This window comes from Hyaena hyaena, unplaced genomic scaffold (genome assembly GCF_003009895.1).
Source record: "Hyaena hyaena isolate Hyena2069 unplaced genomic scaffold, ASM300989v1 scaffold_231, whole genome shotgun sequence".
Lineage (NCBI taxonomy): Eukaryota > Metazoa > Chordata > Mammalia > Carnivora > Hyaenidae > Hyaena > Hyaena hyaena.
The window spans coordinates 827,462-846,770 of NW_024080862.1; the positions used below are offsets into that span (position 1 = coordinate 827,462).

General features: G+C 58.0%; 1 protein-coding gene across 3 annotated transcripts; it reads right to left on the bottom strand.

Annotated features, from left to right (window-relative positions):
• Window positions 1-975: 975 nt before the first annotated feature.
• On the bottom strand, window positions 976-18,803 carry LOC120239421 (twinfilin-2). Of its 3 annotated transcripts, none has more exons than XM_039243665.1 (9): window positions 18,648-18,803; window positions 15,010-15,087; window positions 12,573-12,751; window positions 12,102-12,197; window positions 11,786-11,890; window positions 11,500-11,625; window positions 9,582-9,732; window positions 9,318-9,439; window positions 1,336-4,472 (listed from the first exon to the last, which is right to left on the bottom strand). In XM_039243665.1, the coding sequence occupies exons 1-9, from the start codon at window positions 18,670-18,672 to the stop codon at window positions 1,380-1,382; spliced, it is 3,975 nt and encodes a 1,324-aa protein (XP_039099596.1). In that variant the 5' UTR covers window positions 18,673-18,803; the 3' UTR covers window positions 1,336-1,379. The 3 variants fall into 3 exon arrangements, with proteins under 3 accessions (XP_039099594.1, XP_039099596.1, XP_039099595.1); XM_039243664.1 differs by lacking the exon at window positions 1,336-4,472 and adding an exon at window positions 8,312-8,913 and having other exon boundaries at window positions 18,648-18,800; XM_039243663.1 differs by lacking the exons at window positions 9,318-9,439; window positions 9,582-9,732; window positions 11,500-11,625; ... (3 more) ...; window positions 15,010-15,087; window positions 18,648-18,803 and adding an exon at window positions 5,367-5,455 and having other exon boundaries at window positions 976-4,472.
• Window positions 18,804-19,309: the final 506 nt, after the last annotated feature.

Below are 19,309 nucleotides of genomic sequence, written 5' to 3' on the forward strand. Positions count from 1 at the left end.
TCCTCAAAAGGCAGGTTCAGCTGTGGAGACAGTGAGGCAGCAACTCAGGACAAAGCAACTTCTCGGGCTCTAGGCCTGACATGATCCACAACTCCCCGCACACGTGAGTGCAGACTCTATCATCTATCAGACTGTCTCCAAACACTGGTCATTGGTGCTTCAAGCAATGTCTGGAACCCTACACTGGGTATCGGAACTAGAAATTCACACACATACTGCAACCCTCATCACATGTGCCTGTGTCTCCCACCTAAACGCAATCAGCTGTGTAAGGCAAGAGCAGGGAAGGCAGGCCCACCTTTGGAGCCAGGTAGTGGCTCACCCAGGTGTCCCTCTGATGTCAGAACAGAGAGACCCAGCATGCATTCTAGGTGAAAACAGAAGGGAATTGATTGTGAGCTCACTCTAGAATCTTCTATGGCTCCCAGCTCCTTGCCGGGCCAGCCTCCTGGGTACAGCACAGGCATGGCCACAAGAGGGCGCAAATGTCCCTCTGAACTTCCCACAAAGACATTCCCCCCCTCCCCACCCCCCTACTCCGGTTTGGGATTGGGAATGAATACTCATTAGGGCGGCTGCTTCTCTAGACTTTGCCAAGGGGCAGAAATGAAGCAGGCCTGGGGCACCCAGGTAGCTCAGTCAGTTAAGCTTCCGACTTCGGTCATGATCTTGTGATGCTCCTTCATGATCTCATGGTGCTTCTTCGAGCTACACTTCAGATCCTCAGTCCCTTTCTCTCTCTGTCCCTCCCCTGCTCCCATCTCTCCCCCTGCTCCCTCCCCCGCCCATGTGCTCTTCCTCTCTCAAAAGTAATTAAACATTTATATATGTGTATATCTATATCTATACCTATCTATACCTAGATATAGATATATATAGATCTAGATCTAGATCTAGATATACACATATATAGATTTCTATATAGATATAGAAGTATAGAGATAGAGATAGAGATAGATATATATACACATAAAAAGTTCTCTGCCCAACAGAGAGGTGCTGACCTAGCCTGGGGACAGTAGGGCACATGGGGAGGGGTTGAAAGGGGCAGGAGACCCGGCCTGCCCTCAGGGAAGGACCAAGCAGCTGCCCTTAGTAGTTTCCCTCCCCTGGAGACCTGTGTCCTGTGGGCCCTCCCTTTTTCTCTTTGTCAATTTCTTCCAAATCACCTCTGCCCCTCCTCACATTAGGAAGGAAAGCCTGGTGAATTATCTCTTCTCTCCTCCCACTCACTCCTCCAGTGAGCTCGGGTTAGCCGTTCAACCTACCAGCAGCATTTATTGAGCACCTGCTATATGCCAGGGGTGGGAATGGGGGCGGCAGAGCAGAGGTGTTGCAGGCAGACAGGCAAGGTGTAGAGGGGTAGGGGTGCTGGGCTGTCACTCCGCCGTGGTGGGGCCCCGGCAGAAGTTCTGGTTATAGAAGTGGTGGTTGTCCCTGGTCAGGGCGGTGCCCAGCTGGGCCCAGAAGCTGCGCTGGCCACTAGGCTGGTGGGGCCAGAGGAGGACGCTCTGGCGGCAGAGGCGCTGGCGCAGCCGCACGTAGCGGGAGCGGTGGGCATTGGGGCGCAGGATCACCAGCACCACGACGTCCTTGCGGTCCTCCAGCAGGCGCTGCTGGGCCAGCAGGAAGCTGGCGCGCAAGAGGCCGCTGACCCTGTCCGTGTGGGCCAGCACAAACAGTGTCTTGCGGCTGCTGTAAACTGAGGCCCACAGGTTCTCAAAGAGCGTTTTACCGGGTAGCCAGTCACGTTCCTCCAGGCACAGGCGGAGCGCCCGGCGCCCGCGGCGCTCCTCTAGCCGTACCCGCAGCTCGTTGTACACCCAGTCGGCCACCGCGCTCTGGGTCTTGTCGAAGACCACGAAGGCATCGTAGCGCAGGGCATCTGCACCCCGCTGCCGCCCCCGCCGGGGCAGCCAGGCCAGGCACAGGTGGAAGCAGTACCAGAGGTCCCAGGCACAGAGGTGGTGCAGCATGGGCACGGCCAGGCCCAGGGCCACGGTCAGCAGCGTGAGGCCAAAGCAGTCCCAGGAGAGGGCCTCGTCCAGGCAGAGGCGCAGGTCCTGCGCAAAGATGCTGCGGCCCTGGAGCTGCCCTGGACTGCCACACTTGACGTGGCTGGGCAGGCCGGGCACCGCAGCCTGCACCTCCAGCAAGAAGTCCACGAAGGTTGCCCCGCAGGCGCAGTGCAGGGGATTGCCAGTCACATCCAGGACTTTCAGGACGCCCGCTAGAGAACCGAACCAGGAGGGCTCCACCGTCTTGAGGGCATTGGCACTGAGGTTGAGCTCTTGCAGCCTCGTGGCCAGAGCAAAAAAACCAGAGGCCACGAAGCTGATGCTGTTGCTGCTGAGGTCCAGCCTCTGGAGCTGGGTCCCGTTAGGCAAGCTGCCGTTGCTCAGGGCCTTCAGCTGGTTTCCCGCCAGGTCCAGGGCCTCCAGCTTGGGGAGGAGGACCAGGCTGCTCCAGTTGAAGAAAGCCAGATAATTGTCACGGAGACGCAGCAGCCGCAGGCTCTTGGGGAGGTTGTCCAGGTTGCGTGGCAAGAGGGTATGCAGGCGGTTCTGGGACAGGTCCAACTGGACCAGTCTCCTCAGGCCTTGGAAGAAGTGAAGATACAGGTCTCCCTCGGCCCACATCTGGCTCAGGGCATTGCCACTGAAGTCCAAGGCCCGGAGCGAGGCGCTGCAGAGCTGCTGGGACACACGGCTGTGGATGTCGTTGTGCGCCAGGCTGAGGTAGCGCAGAGTTGGCAGCTGCGCCACAAAGCTGAGGTTGTGGCCCACGCCCTGCATGCTGAACGGCTGGCTGTTGTAGCTGAGGTCCAGGGCCTCCAGCTGCGGCAGCTCCGTGAAGGAGCGCCCGTGGTATAGGTCCAGCTTGTTGTGGGACAGGTCCAACACCCGCAGGCTGGTCAGGGGCACAAACTGTGAGCCGTTGACCGCCTGCGAGATGCTGTTGCGGCTCAGGAGCAGGCACTGGAGGCGTGAGAGCCGGGCAAACATCTCTGGCTGGATCGTGGCTAGGTTGTTCCGTGACAGGTCCAAGGTGAAGTTGAGGGTCTTGCAGCTCGGCATGAAGCCCTTGGAGCTCGGGGTGTCCAGTGGGCCCAGAGCGAGGTCCCCGGACGGCAGCCAGACTCTCTCCCCACCATCCATCTCTCCCGTGGCAGCCATCAGCTCTGTGGCTCCACTTATGCGGTTGTCTGACAGGTCCACGTATTGCAGGCCAGGGAAGGCCCCGAAGATGCTCAGCTGGGCCTGGTTGATGAAGTTCATCTGCAGGTGCAGCCTCTGGAGCATGGGCAGGTGGGCCAGCGACTGGAGCGTGGTCTCACTGAGCGAGCGGAAGAAGATGCCGTGCATGTCCAGTTGCTGCAGGGAGAGCAGGCTCCTGAAGGAGGGCGCCAGACGAAGGTGGGCAAAGGATACCTTCTTGTGGTAATTGAAGGACAGGTTGAGTCTGCGCAGCTGGGCCAGGCCCTGGAAGGCTTTGGTTTTGGTGATGCAGTCATATAGGAAGTTCTCACTCAGGTCCAGCACCGTGAGGTTGCTCAGGCCACGGAACCATCTGGGGTTCAGGTCGTAGAGAGAGCTGTCCTTCAAGACCAGGCCTTCGAGGTGGCTCAAGTGGCTGAAGGTGTCAGGGTGCAGGTGTGGGAAGCCCTTGGGGCACTCCATACAGGGGTTGCGGGCGTGGTCACAGCGGCGGCAGTTCCCACCCACATCAAGCACACGCAGGGCGGTCAGGTTGGCCAGGTCCTCAGGCGCCAGGGTGATGATGTGGTTGTAGGACAGTAGGAGGTACTCCAGGCTGGGGGGCAGGCCGCGGGGCACCATGGTGAGGTTGTTGTACTTGAGCGACAGGTGCATAAGGTTGCCCAGGCCAAGGAGGGCACCTGGGGCCACCTGCAGGGCCTGCGGGCAGGGGTTCTTGTAGTAGCAGTTGCCATCCAGGAATAGGAAGCGCAGGGCATGCAGGCCTGTGAGGCTGGCAGGGTCTAGCACCAGGATGTTGGTGTGGCTCAGGGACAGGGACACGAGGGAACTGGGCAGGGCAGGGACCGTCGTGATGCTGTTGTAGCTCAGGTTCAGCTCCTCCAGGGTGGGCACAGCCAGGAAGGTGTGGGGCTCGATGGTCATGTGACAGGGGAAGTGCATGGGGCTGAGGCTGGTGGGCGGGCAGTTCCATTTGAGGTTGAGATGCCGCAGGCTGGACAGGTGGACAAAGTCAGAGTCATGGAGGTGGTGGATGCGGTTGGAATACAGGGAAAGGCTGGTGACGTTACCGCGGGGTGCTGCTGCCGAGAAGTGGGGCACAGACTTGAGGAACAGCCAGTTGCAATTCACCAGGCCGTGGCGCTGGAGCTCACAGGGCAGGAAGGCAGGCAGGGCGCCCTGGGCCAAGGCCACAGCCAACACGGCGGCCTGTACCAGGAGAGACAGGGGGTGCAGGGCGCCACGGCGGGGGCCCTGCGGGACTGTGAGTGTGCAGCCCCAGCACAGCTCCATCTGTCCCCCTTCCTGGGGTCTCCCAACAGGGCTCCCAAACGCTCTCCCCAAGCCTTCCCCAGGGAAGCTCCTGCCTCTCTGCCCAGCACCCACCCCACCTCTAGGCCTCACGGAGAACTTAACTCAGGTCTCAGACCCAGCCTTCAACTCAGAACTGCTTCTGAAACCTGGAATCCAGACTCACGATCTAGAACTCTCACTCCAAACCAACCCCCGTCAGACAGGAGAGCCAGGCAGTCAGGCAGCAGGCCCACCAGGTTCTCCCTGACTTTCCCTTTCCCTTCCTCAGAGATCACTTCTCTTCCTTCCTGAGCAAGGAGGCCTCTGGCTCCCTTCCACACAGCCATCCTGAAAAGGACACCGGGGTGTCCTCCATGAGCCTCCTCCAACTCCTCCCCCTCCCTTTGGCCAAGTCCCAGGAAGGAATGAGGGTCTTCTGCTGGGTTCCAGGCTGAGGACCACCCAGGACCCTGCCTGGGACGGGCACTGCCCAGCTCTTCCTCCTCTACCCACCTCTCCCAGCCCAAGCACTCAACCCACTGTAGGTCCCAACGGATCAGAGGGGGTGGGCAGCAACGAGCCAGGGCCTAGTCCTGTTGCGTCCACCTTGCTTGTAGCCCCCACACCACCACTGAGTGAAGCCCTAGGCCTCAGCCTCCTCATCCGCATAATGGGTTTGGGTCTCATTGCCTAGAGACAGGCTCCTGCTCTGATATCTTCAGGGTTCAGTGAGTGTCCCCAGGGCCAGGTTGGGGGATAACCCCTTTCACTATTGTCTGTAGCCACCAAACCCACCTCCCCCCCACCACTTCCCACTGCCCCCCTTCCCTGGGGGGCTGAGGGCTGCTGTCCTACCATGACAGGGAGGGGGGCTTCTCCAGAGGGTCTGGATGGCAGACTCGGCAGCTACTGCAGGGAGGAATGCCTGGAGCTCGCAGCCCCTTCCCACAGCGTTGGCTCAGAGAACAGAGGAAGTGAGAATTTAGAAATAACACAGTAGCCCCCTCCCTCGCCCCCACCCTGCCCGCAGCAAGGGGTGGGGTGGTGCGGTGAGTCAGAGGCCATTTGCATAGGCAGATGGCAGACAGCCCCTTCACTCCTTCCTCTTTCCACTCCCTCACTGCCCCCCACCCTATCCCAACAATCTGCTACAGCAGAGGGTCTCATAGCTGTTATCAGGGAGAGACAGAGGCCCAGAGACCAGGCTTAGGCCAGTGAAACTGGAATTGAGGGCAGTGCCAGCCGTGGGCTGGGCATGCTGACACCCATGTCAGGGCCCTTGTCCCAAGAGGACTCTCACTCTCACACCTCAGCCCCTTGGCCCCGCCCCAAAGGGAGCTCTCTCAGGCCAGTGGTTCCCACATCTGCCCTTTCCTGCCACTACGACCTGTCCCCAGAGCTCTGCGGGGCCGAACATACCAGGGAGTGCGGCCACATTGGCCCCAGCCAGGCTACACCTGCCTCCACCACAGCCTTCCACTTCCTCCTGGAGCAGGGTCTCCTGATCTGCGTTCCCAGTGTGTCTGGGGCCCCGTCCTAGCACCTACCCCACCCCACGGCTGGGCCAGCTGGGCGGATCTTCCCACACTCCCTCTGACCCAGCAGATCATAACAGATTACTCAGGCCCAAGGCCTCAGGGGACTTGGGCCCCTCAGCAAGTCCTGTTGGCTCCACCTTCAGAATCTGCCCATTGCCCACAGGTGCCACATTCACCAGCCTGGCCCGAGCCGCCATCATCTCTCGCCTAGACCAGTGCAGTTGCCACCAACTCATGGGTTGTCCTGCTTCTGCTCTCATAACCTCACAGCCTATTCACCTTTAGCCCCTAAGTCACATTAGGTCTTTCCTCTGCTCAGACTCCTCCTTGGCCCTCTCTGGAATCAAAGGCACAGTCCACATAATGGCCAAGAAGGTCCTATGGGATCTGGCCTCCCATCGCTTCCCTGACCAGTCCCCAGCCACTTTGGCCTCCTGGCTCTGTCTTGAATACTCCTGTGCAGTCTCCCGCCCCAGGGCCTTTGGACTTACTGTTCGCTCTGCCTGGAAGCCCCTTTCCTAGATATTTCAGCTCACACATTACCCTCTGGAGGCCTTTCCCGACCTTCTTTTAAACCTTCCACCCTGGATCTGGCACTCCTAAGCCCCTTTACCTGCTGCTTTTCTTCGTCCTAAGTTTTTACCTGCTAACACATCATATCATTGATTTTCCATGGTTTATTGTATTTTGTCTTATTACCCTGCTGGAATGTCTGCTTCTTAATGGCAAGAGTCTTTCTGTCTGTATACCCAGGGCCCAGAGTGCCCAGAACATCATAAGGTGGTCTCTCTTTGCTGCTTCCATGAGTCTCCAGCACTCAGCTCTGGGCAGGCACAGAATGTCTCTGAATGATGGCTGGATGAATTAATGAATGAACAAATAGGGCTTTGGCCTGGGCTAGACACCTGCCACCCTGCTTTTCCATGCCCACCTCTGGGTGGCTATCATGGCAGGCAGACCCCAGCTGCCAGGCATCCAGCTGGCACACAGGCCCAGGACTTTAGCAGTGTGGGGGTAATGGCACGGTCTTCCTGCCCACCTAGGAACCAGTGTTTGGGGGTGGATGAGGACAGGCAGCCCGCTCTAGATCCTGGCTGGGGTTCCAGCTCTCCTCTCTGTAATTCTAGGGTCTTTAGTAGGGGCTGGGAAAGGCCCCAGGGATGGGACACTCCCCTGAGCCCCAGCCCAACACATGCTCCCCAAAGAAAGGACAGTGCCCATTCAGCACCTGAATCCCAGCCACTGACCCCCACATCCCCATCTGTGCGCAGCTCCCACCTGGCATAGGAGGGGTCTCAGGCACAGACTGAATTCCTGGCTTCTGCTGGATCCCAAACCTACAGGAGACCCTGCCAGAGACACTGGGACCAGGGAGCCAGACTCTTGTGGACAGAAAAGCAAATATGAGAGGGCCAATGAGCTGACAGGTATGCACACATGTATGTGTGCATGCGTACATGCACATACACATACGTGCACATGTGAACCAGAGACTCCAAGTTCCATGCCACAGCCCCAAAGAGGCCTGGAAACCCCGTGGGGTGGGCACACCCAGTGTGGCAGGCTGAAGAATGCCCCAAGGAGATCCACACCCTAATCCCCGGAACCTATGAATATGCTACTGTACATAATAAAAGGGGCCTTGCAGGTGGGAGGAGGTGAAGGATCCTGAGTGGGGAGAGTATCTGGAAAGTGGGGAGGTGAATATAACCACAAGCATCCTTATGAGATGGAGGCACAGGGGGATCTGACTACAGAAGAAGGCATGTGACCGGAAGCAGAATCGGAGAGGCTCCCCCTCTGGTTTGACGATGGGATCAGGGAATGTAGGTAGCCTTTCCAGGTGGACAAGGTAACGGATGTTCCCCGCCTCCTCCAAAAGGAGCAAGCCCTGCTAGCACCTGGATTTCAGCCCTGTCAGACTTTGACCTTGTTAGATTCACAAGAACTGCCAAGATAGTAAATATGTGGGGGTTCAAGCCGCTAAGCTTATGGTATTTTGTTACCGCAGCCATAGGACACTAATACACCCAGATGCTCCATCACGGCAAAGGTGTGGCTGTCTTTTGGGCCGAGCTCCTGTCAACAAGGGGACCTGTGTGAGGCTTCTGTCCTCACACACACAGACACACGTTCTCCCACATACCTGTAGCCCACCTAACAGGCTGACAGGCCCCTTCGAAGATGAAAGGGCGCAGTTATATACACAGGGTCTTCCGATTCCAGTGTCAGACGTGGATCCCTCAGGGCCAGACTCAGGTGTTGATTTAAAAATATTTTATTCTTTAAAAAATACAGCATTCAACCATCTTACCCTGCAGGGAACCCCTACCCCAGCCCTGACTAAACCCACCCCTGTGGCCAAAGGCTTCTGGGATGTGCTGGGGCCCTAGTCTCAGTTCCCCTGGGGGCCAAGCTCATTCTAGGCTCCGTACCCAGCCCCCTTGAGCCAGACAGGCAGGGTCCCCAGACCCCTTGGGGACACAGATGAGAGGCAGGGACAGCAACAGGGGAAGGTCACAAAAATGACAGCTCAGTGGCCCTCGGAAGCTGCAAGAATGTTCTGTCAGCAGCCCTCCTGCCCCACAAGCAGCAACCCTCCCCTGGAGCCCAGGCTGGGAAGGAGGCAGATGGCCGGGAGCAGTGGGGTGCACAGCCCCACAGTCCGCATGCCGGGGCAGCTCAGGTCCGGCCACCTAGCTGTCATCCCCGTTCTCGCCAGGGCCACGGATGAGGCGCTTGTGGCCCCGCTTGCCCCCTGGGCCCTTGGGCTTGGCAAAGGCCTGCTTGAAGGCATGTTGTTTGGGGTGCACCTCGTCGTAGAGGAACTCGGCTGTCAGCTCCGCCCCATCTCCAATCTCAATCTGCATGGGGCAAGGCAGTGGTCTGGTCGGGGGCCGCCCACACACCACCCTTGATCACCTCCACTCCTGGGGCAGCCCCTTGACCTCTCACACTCCAGCCCGGGGGTCTCCTCCCAGATCCCCCCACCTGGAGTGCCACCTCCAGGAACACTCTGCTGGGACCTAATGTCCTGCATGTCTTTCAGACCTTGGGAGACGAGAGTCATGGGCGGTCAAGACGAGGGCTTGTCCATGCCACCAGTCAGCTGGGCACCCTGGGCAATACCCCTTGGGCCTCATCCACATCCATTCCACAAGGCGACAATGACCCCTGCCCTGCCACTGTCTTGGGACTCCAATGCCCCCGTGTGGAGGGTGGTGTTAGAGGCCCCTGGGAGGTGAGGCTCTGGGGAATGGGCACCCACCTTCTTGGAGATCTCCAGCTGGAAGTCCTGCTCCACGGAATCGAGGAGGCGGCTCTTACAGCTGGAATAGAGCATGCGCTCCTTGATGCTGCACTTGTACCCCGGCATTGAGTAGATGAACACTGTGGGGGATGGAGAAGTGAGCTGAGGCTGGGGGACCTACAGGCCTGTGCCCCCCACACCCCCTGCAGCAAGCCCGCCTGGCCATAGGCCAGTGCTGTTTCTATTCAGCCACGGGTGTGGGGCCCTGCTGTGGGCACTCACCCACAGACTCGAGGTGGTCACCCTCATGGGTGTGCTTGTAGAGGAAGAAGTGGTAGCGGGCGGCATCTCGGGGCACCCTTGACGGCAGCTGGGCCACTTCCGTGGGCTCTGTGTGCACCAGCTCAATGGTCTCCCGCTCCAGGTCCAGCTTCTACCAAGGGCAAGGGGGTGGGGAGGGCATGTAAGGCCCTGAGCAGTGGGGGGCCCAGACCCACCCTAGCAAACAAGAAATCCCCGAGGTGACAGGCAGGAGCCAGGGCAGAGCCTGCCTATGGTCTCCCTTTCTCAGGACTCCCCAACCCAGTGGCCATCCACCATGGGGGTCCCTGTGAAGAGGCTACTCCTGGGCCCCCACCTCTCCACCTTTGAAAGCTCTGCGGGAGGAGGAAGTCCCACCAGGGGCAGTGGACAGGACAGTGGGGAGGACCCTGACCTTAGGGAGAGGCCCTTTGGGGAACACTTTATTCTACTTGGAATGGGGAAGTCTAGGAGCACCTGGCTGGTTTAGTCAGTGGAGCATGTGACTTTTGATCTCATGAGTTCAAGTCCCACACTGGGCATACAGCTTACTTAAAAAAAATTTTTTTAATGTTTTTATTTATTTTTGAGAGAAAAAGAGATAGAGCACAAGCAGGGGAGGGGAAGAGTACGGGAGGCAGAATCTGAAGCAGGCTCCAGGCTCCAAGCTGTCAGCACAGAGCTGACACAGAGCTCCAACCTTGAACTATGAGCTTATGACCTGAAGTCAGAGGCTCAACTGACTAAGCCACCCAGGTGCCCGGAACACAGAGTTTACATTAAAAAAGAAAGAAGGGGTACCTGGCTGGCTCAGTCAGTTGAGCATCCTACTCTTGATTTCTTTTTTTTTTTTTAATGTTTTATTTAAAACGAGCAAGGGAGGGGCAAAGAGAGGGGCAGAGTGAGGGGCAGAGGCTCCAAAGCCGGCTCTGTGCTGACAGTGGAGAGCCTCATTTGGGGCTTGAACTAATAAACTGAGAAATTATGACCTAAGCTGAAGTCGGACCCTCCACTGACTGAGCCACTCAGGGACCCACCCATTTTTTTTTTTAAGATTATGTATTTATTTTGATGGAGAGAGAGAGAGAGAGAGAGAGCGCGAGCGCACATTTGAGCAGGAGAAGGGCAGAGAGAGAGAATCCCAAGCAGGCTCTGCGCTGTCACTGTGGAGCCCAACTAAGGGCTCGAACTCACAAACCATGAGATCATGACCTGAGCCAAAACCAAGAGTCGGATGCTTAACTGACTGAGTCACCCAGGTGCTCCCTGACTCTGGATTTAAAGTCATGATCTCATGGTTCGGAGATCGAGCCCTGCATTGAGGTCTGTGCTGACAGCACAGAGCCTGTTTGGGATTCCCTCTTGCCCTCTCGGCCCCTCTCCTGCTCATGCATACATGAGCAGGTACTCTCTCTCTCAAAAATAAATAAATAAACACTAAAAAAAAAAAAGAAAAGAAAAAGAAAGAAAGCAGAAAGCCTAGGCACGGGGGCAGAAAGACCCACCCTGGGGAAGAGGGCAGTTAGGGGAGCTGCAGAGGAAGTCTAGGACAGGAAGGGGCTCAGGACTGAGGAGTCAGTGTGAACTCCAGCCTGGGTATGGGTACACGGTGAGGGGACAGAATGAGGGACATTGTCTCACAGATGTCCCTGCATGCGAGCAAGGACCGGGCAAGGCAGGGGAACGCGGTGCACCTACTGTATGAGGCGTCCATAGTCAAAACAGGAAAAGGGAGGGACAGGGGAGGGGGTGGGGGTACAGCAGGTCCTCACAAGTACATGGATGAGTTGGAGGAGACAGACTGGGGGCTGTGCACACATCTGTGCACATGTCTAAGCAGGAGCAGGGGAGGGGCACGGTGGGCCCTGTGCGTGTGCCCGGGGCAGGGATGGGCACCCACCAGCTGGATGTAGTTGATGGTCTTCTGTTTGAGTTGCTGAAGTGCCCTCTGCGCTGCGGGCTGCAGTGGGAAGGTGAGGCCCTGCAGGGTCTGGTGCTTGCTCTCCACACTGATCTCCGTCTTCACCTGGGGGCGAGAGAAGAGTGAGTGAGGCCCTGCCTGCCTAACCAGGGTGTAGCCCTACTGGAGCACAGGCCTGGCCATCTGGGCCTAACGCCACCTGAGGGCCTCACGCCACCTGAGGGCCTCAGGCTGGGACTTGTGCCCGCCCATCTGGTGCACCCACCTCATTAATACGGATCTGCTGAAGCTCTCTCTCAGCCGAGGTGAGCGGGGCAGGCGCTGCACAGGATGACAGGTGCTTCTGGTACCCAGCAAAGGAGAGGTCGTCCTGGCCGGTGGATACAGAAGCATAAATGGGCACCTTGGGCTGTTGAGCTGGCAAAAGCCCACTGAGCACCCCAGCTTGCAGCCCTGGACCCTCCCAGCCCTCTCTCCTCCTCTCCAAGTCTGGCACCCACTTGCTGTGTGACCCTGCATAACATCCCACACTCTGTGGGCCTGTGATCCCAGCCTGGTGGGGCCTGGCCTGGGGGGCCTACCTTCACAGTCCCAAAGAGCTCATCCTTGATGTGGCCGCCCCCAAACTCCTTCTTCACTGTAGCCCGTGTGGCTGCATACAGCATCTTCAGCCGCACCTGAAGGACAGGAGCTAAGCTGTGAGACTCATCACTGCTTCTCTCTCCAGAAGCAGGCAGAGGAGCCTTTGGGTGGGGACCGGGTCATCGCTTTGCACCCACATGCCCAGCAGAGGGCGCAGCACGGTGCAAGGATGTGAGGGGGTGGAGCCTCCCCAGCCCAAGTCTCTGCCTCCCAGAGCCAGGCTGAGGTGGCTGGGGGACCTCTGGGAGAGGTCAGGCTCCAAGCACAGGGCCTTGCCCTCTCTCAGACTCTGAGGAAGGACCTGGTATCTCTCCCCTTGGACTTCCCAGGGCAGGGCCTTGTTCCTTCACTCAGACCCAGCATCCCCTCTCCCCTGATCTGGGGACTGTGCAGGGGTCCCCAGGACTCACAGGAGAATTGTCAGGTGACCAGGCGAGGAAGAGCCACTCAAAACCCTGGGCGTTCTGTGAGTCCAGGCGGTACAGCAGATAACAGGGCTGCTGGGCATCCAGCAGCGGAAGCACGGCCCTGTCGTAGTCCTGGTCCCATGAGCCCACCAGCTCCCGCGAGGCACCCAGCACGAGCTGCTCTGGGGGCAGAGGCAGGGTGAGCCAAGGAGTAGCCATCTCACATTCCCACCTCAGACTGTGGACCTTCTTGGCTGGGGCTCAGATCTGCCGGCCCCTCCACTCACCTTCCCCTGGAGCCCCCAAATCCCTGGAGGATGAGGCTACATGACTGAATCTGTGAATGAGTGAATGAATGAATGAGGCACAAAGCTGCCAGCTATACGGACGCACACACACATGCACAGAAATGGCCTCGAGAACGTGCCCACTTAGATGACGAAGCACGGACAAACACGAGAAGACGTGGCTGCATTGCCCACAGCCACCAACAATGTGGTCTCCTCACGATCACCCACACACTCAGACCCAACCCCCCCCCCCAGCACAGCTGCTCAGGCACAGCCCCACTGTGCCACTTCCTGCTCCCCTCCTCCCTTGGCCTGAGATTCTAGCAGACCCCCAGCACACGCTTCTCAGAACAACTATGCTGAAGGAGGTAGGGTCTAACCTCAGGCCACAAGGATCTGCAAAAGCAAAAGCGTGTGGGAAAGAGTGAGACAGGGGCTCCTATCAGATACTGTATAAATCTGTACCCTGCTGCCCCTGGCCAGCCGTAGTCCCCTCCCCCACAAATTAACAAACCTCTTAACGCCTGGGGTCAACAGGCTGGCCACCGACCTGGCTGGTGCACACTGGCTGAATGGGCCATTGAGTCTGGACATATACTTGACCTATCCATCCACAGGGCCTTAGCTGGGCACCCAGTACCAGCCCAGGTGTGCACAGGCCCAGGGTGGTGGAAGAACTGGGGCAAGGGTTAATCACCACCTGGCCAGGGGGTACCTGACCACCAGGCCCTCCTGATGAGGCCCAAATGTGCCAGGTCCCCCAGCCCCGCTGCCGCTCTGCAGGCCTTGGCCTCCTCACCTATCCTCCTAGAACGCAGATGGGGTCAAAACCAGCAGGCACAGTTGGCCTCCCAGCACTGCCAACAGTGTTTAATATGTTGCCAACATTTTCAAAATGGGAAGTTTTACATAATAAGTGGAATTAACGGATTCTCTAGAAGGACCTCAAGCTGCACTCAGTAGGAGATGGGCAATGGCTGTCTGTCAGGGTGCCTGAAGGTTCCTGGGGACTCCCAGGTGCCCCAACAACTATAATGCAGAACAGAGATAAGAGCCCACCTAGAGATTCCTCCTGGTAAACACCTGCAGGGGTGTCCTGTCGGAGGCAACAGGGAGGGCTGAGAGCTAAGGTCAATGAATCTATCTCTTTGCAGGGCAGGGAGGCTGTCCTGTTACCACAGGAAACCTTCATTCTTGACCTACTTCATTCAGTGACCATGACCTGGCCTCTGAGGGCATCTGAACTTGAGGACCCTGGACAAAATTCAGCACAGCTCTGGTACTAAAGCCTGGAATGAATTCTGGGTCTGGGCAGAACTTGCTTTGTACCAATTCGATGGGTGAAAAGTTAGCTGGGCACCAAGCCCATTCTGGGGGCCTCCGAAAGAGCCCACTATTGCTGGCTACCAAGGATTCATGGGGGGCCCAGCCCTTGCCAGTGTCTGTACCCTTCACCTCTAGGGACAACCCTTAGCACGAAGGGAAGGGGAGAAACCGCCACCAAGGCTCAGTCTAATCTTCTGCCTCCCCAAACCTTCTCCCCACTTAAAGCCTCAGCTCAAGCTCACCCACCCCCAACCCCAATATGCTGAGCACCCACCCTGTGCAAGGCTCAGGTTCCCAGTGTCCAAGCCAAGGCTTAGCCAAGCCTGGAATCCCCCCATCATGTTGTCAAAGCAAGCTGGGCACAAGTCCCTTTGCCCTGTTGTAGGGGCACTTCCCAAGGGCAGGGCCCGGGCTTCTCCTTGGGACTCCCCCAGGGCCAAGCCAGTCTGCCGATCATAGAGGAAGGTGAGTGGCACTCGCCACATGGGGCAGTGCCTAGCCTCACTGATCTCCTGCTCCCATGCCCACCCTAGCATCATGGCTAGGACTTTGACCCCCACATAGCCCTTGGGGAGCTGGACAGGACCCCTGGGCAGGGCTCTCCTTGCTGTCACCTGAGCTTTTGTTTCTTGCTCTGTGTAAGAGGAGAAATGATCATGCCCACCAGCAACGCTCTCCTACAAAGCACCTCCTATCCCCACAAGGAGCAAGTGAGATCCTGAAGGGGCTGGAGGCAAATGTCCCAGCAGCTCCCAGAGAAGCAACTGGGTCTAGCCCCTAGCCTATGCCCTAGCCCATCAAAGGGGGCAGTATGGGGCACTCACCGTCCTCAATGACGACTTTGATGAGCCGGATGCAGCCAGCCCGTGCCTTGGCGAAGAATTCCTTCAGCTCCTCGGTGGCTATGAGAACAAGAAACATGATGAAGGATAAGCAGGCAGCGTGAGCAGGGTGGGCAGGGACGCATTCAGGGCCCGCTCCGTCCTGTGGGGTCTGGTGGTAGAGCTGGGAGCCGGGTTATATACGGCCCCCCATGTGACTGGGAACCTGACACGGTCCACAAACATAAGCTCCCAAATTTAGCCAGCAGGAGAGCTCTGGTGACGGGGTAGGTGGGGATGGGCCAGCACACTCAAGGAAGGGGCGGGCTCTGGGCCAGGCCAGGCCAACCACAGTGAATGGCCCCTATCCGTCCCCTGCCCCCTAGGAAAGCCCAGCACTGAAGTGGCCTGTGACACTCCCAGTTCTGTCATATCTACTAACACAGAAATACATGAACACATACCCCCAGAATGCACTGACCACTATGTCCGTTAACATACACACACGTGCACCACCTGCTGCATGTGCCATCGAGTACTGGGTCAGTCCAGCATATGTGAATGTAACATATAAACATTTACGTGACACAGTGGAGGAGAAATGCAAACACCCTCATGACAACACACTCAGCTGGTCAAACATAAATGGACACACACATTTTGGCATACAAACATATACACGGACACAGTCCCCAGAGTGCTAACAAACACACAGGCAACTGTAGAACCTGGCTAAGATGTGTCCAGGCAAGAGATGGACAGAGCATACACACAAATACACAGGCATGCACAGCCAGCCCACCAGCCAGGCTGCCTAACCCTGAGAGGTCCTAAGCCCAGCCCTAGCACAGCCCTGCTGGGGGCACTAAGTCCCCAACCCTTAGGCAGTCCAGAATGCTCCTAGCGGAAGAGTGGCAATCAGGAATCTCCAAAACAGACCCTGTCTTGGTCACAGCTGGAAGGTGACAGCCAATGACCAAGGACCCAAGCGCAGAGGTGAGGACCAGGAATGTCACAGATCTACCAGTGGTAAAGACGCAGAAACCAAAGTTCATGTGAGGAAGGGCCCGACTTGGGTCTCTACGTGTGCTATGGCCAGGCCAGCATGACCTTGAGGCTATCCAGGGGTCAGGAGAATTCTGCAGGAACACAGCTGGAGAGCTGAGGTCAGAGAGTATTTATAGGGACCAGACTGGGCAGCTTGAGGCCAGGGGGTGGGGGCCTTTAGGAAAACAAACTCTGGTCATGTCCTCAGGGGCCCCTCCCGCAGGGTGACCCTGAGCCTGAGAAATCAGGCTATGTACCATCCTCCATGGCCGCTGGGGGAGCAGGGTCCCAATTCCAAGTACCACGGCAGGGAGACACAGTCCCACTGGGCCAGGACAGAGCTGCTTATCAGCAGACTGCAAGCAAATCCCTGAGGAAAAGCCTGGCCTCTGGGTCTCCACCTTTTCCATAGTTGTGTGTGACCTCTGACCTCACTGAGCCTCAAACTCATCTATACTGTGGAGCTAATACGCTCAAGGTGCAGAGGGCTATTCTGAGGAGTAGATGGGAAAAAATCCTCACTAGTGAGGACTTTACAAATAACAATTGTTAAATGTTACCACTGTAAATTTACTACTGTAATAATGGCGGGGCAGGCTGCGCTGAGCTGCCCTTTCCACCTGCTCAGACCTTCTGGGAGGGAAAGCCAAGAAGCTCCCCTAAGGGAGAGGCTGCCACACCCCTTCTAGAGTTACTAGGACAAAGTGACACCCCAGTAGTGGAAGAGACATTCCCCCCGCCCATGACTCCTCAGCCACCATCAATAATCCAGAGGCCAGGCCTGGGACATCTGAGCCTCTATCATCAAAGATTCATGCTCCCCCACCTCCCTGCCCCTGCCTCTGCTGCCCTGCTCTCCCCCCACCCCATAAGCCTCAAGTTACAAGTCCTCCCACCCCCCCACCCTGCTCTGAGGTCACCAGATCCACAGGTATGGCTACAAGTGGGCTGGCATCTGGGCATCCAGGGCGATTGATCTCACCTTCTACCTCCCCAGGCCAAAAATGGGAAGAAGTGGGCTGCTCATAGGCAGGAGGGCTGGGGGGCAGGGGGGCAGTCCCCAGTGATCCCCTAGCCAGGCTTGTCTCACCACGTGGGAAATGAAGGAATGAAGCAGCGCCTTGGCCACAGGACCTGTCAGCCCCGAGCAGTGAGGAGGCGCCACAACTTCCTATCTCCTCCCAGATGGAGGCAGCAGTAGTGACCAGACAAAGGAGAAGGAAGAGGCAGGTCCAGGGGGCAGCTGTTCCCTTCTGTGGGCTGAGTCATGAAGCCACCCCTCCAGCTCCTCCAGCTCCTTCTGGAGAAGCTGGCCCACCTGGTAGGAGGCTGGCCCTGACCCAGACTCTGGCCTTTTTTGGTCCTGTGGGGCGGGGCCAGGGGAACCCTCTAGGCGGTCTAGCCACCAAGCAGCCACAACCACAAGCCAAGTTGAGATCCAGGCAGCCAGGCTGGTCGATGGTGGTGGTGTCCCCGGGCTGGGGATCCTGATGTGGTGGGAGGAATGGCTGATGGCCAAACCACCAGGCTGTCTGGGCAAGCAGCCTGGGCTTTTCCCACAGCCCAGGCAGTCCTCCCAGGCTAGGGACAGAGGGGGGCCACTGAGGCCCAGGAAGGGTCAGGACACCTGGCTCTTGGCCGCTGCTTCTCCCCAGCCAGCATAAAGAGGAAACTAGGCCCTTGGGGAAGGGGGTGATGCTCTAGGCTGGAGAGGCTTGGGGTAGGGGGAGCTGGCCTGGAGTCTCTAAAGCCAGGACCCTCGCTCACAAACCCCAAATCTAGACCCTTTTCTCTGCTTTCAGCCTGGGGCTGGGACCTTCTAACCCTGGCTGGGGCAGATTCAGGAAATCAGACTGGAAAATGGTAGGGAGGTCAGAGGTCAAGGTCAGATTGGCAACTCTCCCCACCCCACTTTGAAGTCCCAGATTTTCCCCAGTCTAGCGTGCTCAAGTATGTGAGGGTCCTGGGGGGAGCCAAAGGTCAGCGACCCCTCCTCATACAGACACAAACCCATACAATCCTTACACAGACACCTCTGCTACATGCATCCGTGAGAACAAATGCACATTGAGATGTACCCAAATTGTGCACACAGACACCCACAGACATGTGCACACAGTCACAAAACAGATGCCTAAAGATGGTTCCATGCGACAGTGGCCATTCAATCAGCTATTAATGCATGTGCATGAACGACCCTAGACATACACAGTCTCATCCAGATGTGCATACACAGGACTCCACACACAAGTGCACATGCGTGCACACTCCCCCATATGTGCACATCCGCGTACACCCACCCCCAGAAAGGAACAAAAATATACAGATGGGCACACACAGGAACATACACCCTCAAATGGGCACACAGATATTTCCGCTACAGCTGCGTACGTACATGCACACCCACTCCGAACTATGCACAGTAAGTCGCACGCCCCCATATGTGCCCACCCCAGGCGACCGGCGGCTGCAAAAAGGAACAGGAAGCTTCCCCCGGCTGGTCCCAGGGAGGAGAGAATGGCTGAGCGCCGGGGAGGGGGCGCAGCCTCGAGCAGAGACCCTTGGCCCTCCGGCCGCCCACCATCCTCCCTCACCGTGGATGCCCGTCTGGTGCGCCATGGCTCCGTGCTCCGCTCCGCCAGCGCCCCTAGAGCCCTCGGCTCAGCCCTGGACCAGCTCCGTTCGCCAGGACCCGGAGGAGGAGGAGGATGTGGCGGGGGCCGCCCAGCCTCGCGCAGCTTCCCGGGCGGTGCCGCAGGACCCGGCCCAGCGCGCCCCGCCCCCCGACGGGCGAGGCCGGGAGGGGGCGGAGACTCTGGGCCGCGCACGCGCGTACCGTGCGTCTTGTTCCGGGTGAGCCTTTCGCGGGGAGTTGATCGGCGTGTCCGCGCGCCTGCGCGTGCCTGTTTGTGGCGAAGAACAGGGCCTGCGTGTGGTCGGGCATGCGTGGGCGCCCTCACGAGCGAGGTTGTCTATTGACCCTGAGCCGACTGTTTTGTGGCTGGGGCGAGAAAGGTAGGGCGCACGCGAGTCTTTGCGCCCCAAGCTAGGTGGGTTTCCATGTGGGGTGAGATCCGTTTGTACCCGCATTTATGGCGGGGAGGGGGTTTGCTTGAGGATGGAAGCGCGTGTATTTTTGAGCGGCATCCCTTTTCCTAGAGACGTTCCCTGAGCACTCCCTGTGAAGCACTGGCACCTCGAGATGGGCCTGGCTGCAGGCCCTGCGCTGATTGTGGGAGTCAGACTGACCTACCTG

What these genes read in the sequence shown, in the direction of transcription:
- LOC120239421 (XM_039243665.1), bottom strand. Translation starts at nt 18,672, where the DNA reads ATGGCGCACCAGACGGGCATCCACG. An exon ending in GGTCACCTGACAATTCTCCT is followed by an intron (nt 12,198 to 12,572) that starts GTGAGTCCTGGG and finishes CCTGTCCTTCAG; the next exon opens with GTGCGGCTGAAGATGCTGTA. An exon ending in CCATCAACTACATCCAGCTG is followed by an intron (nt 9,733 to 11,499) that starts GTGGGTGCCCAT and finishes TGCCCTTGGTAG; the next exon opens with AAGCTGGACCTGGAGCGGGA.